Genomic DNA, 5,426 nt, shown 5'->3' with positions numbered 1-5,426 from the left:
AGCGGTAAGAGAGAGAAGAAAGAAGAGAGAGAGAGCGAGATATATCTATATCTCTACCTATATAGATATATAAATGGCAGCAGCAGAGGCGGAACAAGTTGTTTCGAAGAAGCCTGAAGAGGAGGAGCCACCACTCGCGGCGGTGATGGAGAAGCCTAACGTCGATAAGCCGGTTGCTCCGCCACCTCAGGACGACGGCAAGGCTCTCGCAAATAATTAACTATTTCATTGATTCATTCTCCACTACACTCTCTGTCTATGTTTATGTGTTTGCATATGCATGGAAATCAATATCAAATATATTTTGGTGTAAATCTATGCTATCATCTCTTTTTTTCTTTTAATCCATTGCTTCTTGTTATATATATATATATATAATGAATTGCTATTTAATTCATCTTTTGCTCTGAGAATGGAAAAAAATTAAATTAATTCAGGAGCTTTTCTATTAAGCTGCATATAAGCATTTTATCCAAATAAGTATTAGCTAAAAAAAGCAATATATATATATATATATATATATATATATATATATATATATATATATATATATATATATATTGTTTGGAAGAAGATACCAGATCTACTTGCGATCAACGGAAAATTCTAACAAGACTGGGTTTGGCCAGACCTGTTTCGGTGTACGTTTCACAAAAAGTGACCCATCATGTTAAGTGTATCGGTGATTGGTTTAGTTCAGCAAATCCTAAAGTAGAAAATATGTGAATGATCCAGCTCTGGTAGTGCCTATATCCATTAAGATCTTCTTAATAGCATCAATGTCTGATTGAAACTTCTCTGATGTTAGTTAGAACAGGGAATCGTCATGTAAGTATTTTTGCATTGGTCTTAAGCCCGAATACCGCAAAATAATATTTGTGATAATCTGGTGGCAGCGAACGCCAACTTGGATGATTAAGGTTGGACTTGTTTATGTTTGGGATCATGATCTTCATTTCTGAGAAAATAAGAATGTTCTGTTCTTCCGGTTTCTATTGGAGATTTTTGTGTAGTTCGTTTCCGATCTTCAACTTGTGACGTTGTTTTCAAATGTCTGCAGTTGTCCCAGAACCTGCTGAAAAGAAAAGCTCAAAAGGATCTCTTGATAGAGGTTGGTATTTGTAAATATTGATCATTGTGTGAAGTTGAAATTTTTAGAGTTTGATGGTCTCAAAAAGAGAGAGTGATGCTTACGAATTAAGGTGGGAAACTGGGAAGAGTCTGATGTAAGTAACTGTCTGAACTTTACAGATGTTGCTCTTGCGAAGCTTGAGGATGAGAAGAGGTTGTCTTTTATCAAGGCATGGGAAGAAAGTGAAAAGACCAAAGTGGAGAACAAGTATGGCTTATCTATCTTCCAATTTGTTATTTTACAACACTATCATGTTCCAAAATAAATCTTAAACTTGTCCTCAATCTCTTTTTTCCTGATATTAAGAATGATTTGTCTGCATGCTTCTCTCTGTGGCAATTCCTCGAAGAATCAGAAACTAATATTGCAAAAAATTTGTGTAGCAATTCTTCATCAAGCCTTCACATTGATCTGGCATGATTTCGTTGTGTGTCCTGGTACCGTTTTCACATGAGAAACAAGCTGTTTCCTAATCATTAAAACTCTGTTGTCAATTCTTGGAGATTTACTACTCTTATAAAACTCCGCTGCTGATTATGTTCTTGAAAGAAATTGAAAGATGATAGCGGCTGTTCGTCTGTAATGGAACAGGGCGCAAAAGAAGTTGGCTGATGTTGCTGCATGGGAAAACAGCAAGAAGGCGTCCCTTGAAAGCCAACTGAAAAAAATTGAGGTAACGCACGTCGGACTGAACTCGGCTTATGTTGTTTGTCACTGTTCCATCTGCTGCTCTAGCAGGACAGTATTTCGATGTTGTCGTTAGACACAAACATGAAACTAATCAGTGTGCACTTGTAGGAACAACTGGAGAAGAAGAAAGCAGAATACGCAGAAAAAATGAAGAACAAGGTCGCACTGGTTCACAAGCAGGCCGAGGAGAAGAGAGCGATGGTTGAAGCCAGACGCGGAGAAGAGATCCTCAAAGCAGAGGAGATGGCAGCTAAGTACCGCGCAACAGGACAAGCTCCTAAGAAAGCTTTTGGATGCCTCGGAGGTTAAGGTTTTATTAGGTCGGTAATGAATTGTCAAGGATGCCGCCAAGTTTGAGTTTTCACCGTAAAATTTTGTTTTTGCTTTTGTGGTTTTGTATGGTTTAGGGTCTCAGGAAACGGATGTTAGAACCATTTCCTATTGGTGATGCTGTATAGTATGTGTACTTCCGGCTTGCGTAAAAGACTGTTTTCAAATAAGTTTCAGTCTGACGGTGCTCAGGACACCGTCCTTACTGTCTCTTTTCCAATGTCTCTTACAATCTTTGTTCTTTAACATTTTTGTTGAAAGTATTCAGATATGTGAGTGATGACGGGGACAATATTGGATCTAGGTAAAAGCTGTAAGAATTAAGAACAGCCGATGGAGAAGAAATATAAATAATTATAACCTCATCAAGAATCATGAGATGTAAAGAGAATCAATAACTACACCATGTTGTAATGAAGGTTAAGGCTGCCCATTTGAAGCCAATACTGAGAAAGGAAACAATCTACTGTTGTCTCTCTAAACCATATTGAACATATCACCCATTCTTGCTCCATTTTACAACCAAAATATGGTAATAAGAGCACAGAAACAAGCAGCCAAAAAGTTACACTTATGTGCTTCGGCAAGTCAATCAAAATGGCTGTCAGTATAAATACCAGGATACAAGCTATAGCAATCAGTTTGTCCCAAGAAGCTCATATCATTGTTATTACTTGGAAAATCTAAGAGCAGCTGCAATGTCGATTCAGAAGAGTCTTCCAGCTCGTCCGAGCTACAAGAATCCATCCGTGCCTGGACGTACTCATTGCAAGGTTTCTTGCTCTCTGGTGCAGCCGATGAGTCCGCAGCTATAAGCTCGATTTCGGTAGTGGTTCCCGACAACGAACCACATTTTGATGAAGACGAAACGGGGCTTTGAGTATCAGTTTTCTCTCCATTGCTGAGGTTTCGGAACGTTTCTCCAACCTCAGAATTCCACAGGCGCAAGAAGTAGTCGGTATCTGGTTTCCCGAGAGGCGACGCCGAAGATGGAATCAAGAGCAGTGATTCCCTGGATAGACGAGCTTCTGCCTCAAGGCGGGCGCTCTCCCATTGCGCCATGTGACGTGTGGATGGAGACGAGGGCAACCTGTTCAGCGGCCCGTTGGGGACCGGAGAAGGCTCGTGAGTCTGAGGGTCGATTCCCATAAGAAGCAAACGCTTCTTCAGATGCGTGTTCCATAAGTTCTTGATCTCATTGTCCGTCCTACCCGGGAGCTGGGACGCAATTGCAGCCCACCTGAGAACGAATTCATTGCAAGACAGATTGTGAAACGTGTGCAGAGACAAGACGAAAAGTCAAAAACATAACAACACATGTAAATTTCTAGAAGCCGACAATCACAAACTTAGTAAAATGCCAAGAAACTGGAAACCTGTTTCCAAGAATGCCGTGCAACTGTATGACAAGCTTTTCTTCATCAGGAGTGAAGGGACCACGTTTGATGTCCGGCCTAAGGTAGTTTGTCCACCGAAGCCGGCAACTCTTCCCACAACGAAGAAGGCCTGTCAGAGTAGAATTGCAATACCACCATCGAAATTCACTCAAAAAAGAACTCTTCTTACATGTCGATTTCTATGGATCATAGCGCAAAATGAAACAGAAAAAATCTCAAATTTCTTACACATCATGTAAGAGAAAATGGGTTGTAAACTCTATGGTTGCTACTAAACAATTTGACATAGAATTGGTAAACCTTTTCTTGAAGTGAAAAATGTAGATGAAGAAACCTGCAAGCTTGGGGAGAGATCGCCAGCTGCCATGACCATTCTTGTTGATGTACTCCACCAACTTCTCATCTTCCTCAGGAGTCCAAGGCCCCTTCTTCAGCCCCTTCTTGTCACAACATGGTGCTCTCCCCATCAACAACAAGAAATACACACACTACTTAACATAAAGTTTCTACACAAATATGAACATAAGAAAACAAGCATAAGAAACAAAAAAGAGCAAGTCCTTGAAGCTCCAAAGACAGTGGTACACTATTATAGAAAACAAGTAAACAAAATGTAGAAACTTGTTCGTTTTTTTCCAGAATGATAAAAGTGAAGCAGCAAATGCAAAAATGTTGATCAAAGTTAAATGTGAAAAGACATTTCAGAGTACTTTAGAGATAGACTGGACCGGAGACTCATCAGCCGGCTATGCATTCAATGCTCTCACTTATGCTCATATATATACAGATATGCAGGTACTAGATACTATTTATTTTAAACATAGTAATTTCTCTTCCTCTTTGAAATTTTTTTTATATATGGTGCAATAATTTGATATTAAATGATTAATGATTCAATGGGACAAAGTAATTCTTTTATTTATTGCCGCCTCTGTTGTTCCCTTGACTTCAGGTAGCCCCTTATAGTTACTCCTGCCGACTCCATAATTTCATACATGCATTAATATATATGTTTGTGTGTGTGTGTGTGTGAATTTGCTTAGATAATTCAAGTCGAGCTGGACATTTCTGTTCAAGTTTGGATTGATATTAATTACTAACAGAGGATTAATAAGATCACGGATAGTTCAACTGTTTGATAGAACGATTATGGTCGAATTCAATATGTCTGAGCTCAAGCTGTCATTTAATTGTGAGTCATAACATATCAAGTTTGAGTTATATAAAGTAGAGAGTAAAAGTTTGTACGAAAACTGAGTGCAGTATGTTTATAAACTATGCAAGCAATCTTAATTTCAAGAGTTTTAGTAATTGATATATATTGAGCAGTTGTATAAGAGGAAAAGAAAAAGTAGGGGATGGGGGAGTGAGAGTTTTGAGCAGTAAAATATGAGCTGAGGAAGCAAAAGGATATTGATATTTCAAGATTTGAGGCAGCAGAGAGTACTGTGTGTGGAGGAGTGAGGAGTAAATGCAAGATAACAGGAAGAGGGAAAATGGGATGAGATCATGAGAGAGAGAGAGAGAGAGATTTGCCAATCAGCAAGAAGAGTAGACGCTTTGAAGATGTAAGCATTTAATGGGCTTCCTCCAATGGTGAAAGGACATACACTCTGCATTCAATGCAACAAAAAATCCTTCTCTCTCTCTCTCTCTCTGTATATAAGTAAGTAGAGAAAGAGAAGGAGAAGGCATGCATTAATTGTGGGGGGGGGGACAGATATTCATGCAGCAAAGGTCAAGTACGGAGAGCAAGGAATGCAATAAATAGACATCCTTTTTCCTTGTGATTTGCCTTAAATTAAGATCTCGCTCTCAAGTTTTCAAACTTTGAAACTCTATTCCTTTTCCATTACTGTTTCTTTACCTGAATTCTT

The 5,426-nt window shown here is 38.9% G+C and overlaps 2 protein-coding genes across 4 annotated transcripts; one reads left to right on the top strand and one right to left on the bottom strand.

Moving 5' to 3' along the window:
- Positions 1-2,362, top strand: LOC105172264 (remorin-like). Its single transcript, XM_011093642.2, has 5 exons — positions 1-212; positions 1,061-1,111; positions 1,252-1,339; positions 1,724-1,805; positions 1,931-2,362. The coding sequence occupies exons 1-5, from the start codon at positions 74-76 to the stop codon at positions 2,129-2,131; spliced, it is 561 nt and encodes a 186-aa protein (XP_011091944.1). The 5' UTR covers positions 1-73; the 3' UTR covers positions 2,132-2,362.
- LOC105172274 (myb-related protein Zm38) lies at positions 2,108-4,361 on the bottom strand. 3 transcript variants are annotated; one of them, XM_011093654.2, is made up of 3 exons: positions 3,884-4,361; positions 3,529-3,658; positions 2,108-3,392 (listed from the first exon to the last, which is right to left on the bottom strand). In XM_011093654.2, exons 1-3 carry the CDS (start codon positions 4,014-4,016, stop codon positions 2,741-2,743), a joined length of 915 nt encoding a protein of 304 aa, XP_011091956.1. In that variant the 5' UTR covers positions 4,017-4,361; the 3' UTR covers positions 2,108-2,740. The 3 variants fall into 3 exon arrangements, with proteins under 3 accessions (XP_011091956.1, XP_020550954.1, XP_020550956.1); XM_020695295.1 differs by having other exon boundaries at positions 3,529-3,728; positions 3,884-4,025; XM_020695297.1 differs by having other exon boundaries at positions 3,529-3,638; positions 3,884-4,015.

The sequence above is a fragment of the Sesamum indicum genome, linkage group LG1 (assembly GCF_000512975.1).
Source record: "Sesamum indicum cultivar Zhongzhi No. 13 linkage group LG1, S_indicum_v1.0, whole genome shotgun sequence".
Lineage (NCBI taxonomy): Eukaryota > Viridiplantae > Streptophyta > Magnoliopsida > Lamiales > Pedaliaceae > Sesamum > Sesamum indicum.
Note: the sequence above shows the minus strand (reverse complement) of the source record. Positions and strands in the feature narration are given on the sequence as shown.

Excerpts from the sequence above, each read along its gene's own strand:
- LOC105172264 (XM_011093642.2), top strand. The coding sequence starts at position 74 with ATGGCAGCAGCAGAGGCGGAACAAGTTGTTTCGAAGAAGCCTGAAGAG. Across the intron at positions 1,112-1,251 it reads AAAAGGATCTCTTGATAGAG|ATGTTGCTCTTGCGAAGCTT; the intron begins GTTGGTATTTGT and ends TGAACTTTACAG. Across the intron at positions 1,806-1,930 it reads GCCAACTGAAAAAAATTGAG|GAACAACTGGAGAAGAAGAA; the intron begins GTAACGCACGTC and ends GTGCACTTGTAG.
- LOC105172274 (XM_020695295.1), bottom strand. The coding sequence starts at position 3,952 with ATGAGAAGTTGGTGGAGTACATCAACAAGAATGGTCATGGCAGCTGGC. Across the intron at positions 3,729-3,883 it reads ATCTCTCCCCAAGCTTGCAG|AAATCGACATGTAAGAAGAG; the intron begins GTTTCTTCATCT and ends TATGATCCATAG. Across the intron at positions 3,393-3,528 it reads CACGGCATTCTTGGAAACAG|GTGGGCTGCAATTGCGTCCC; the intron begins GTTTCCAGTTTC and ends ATTCGTTCTCAG.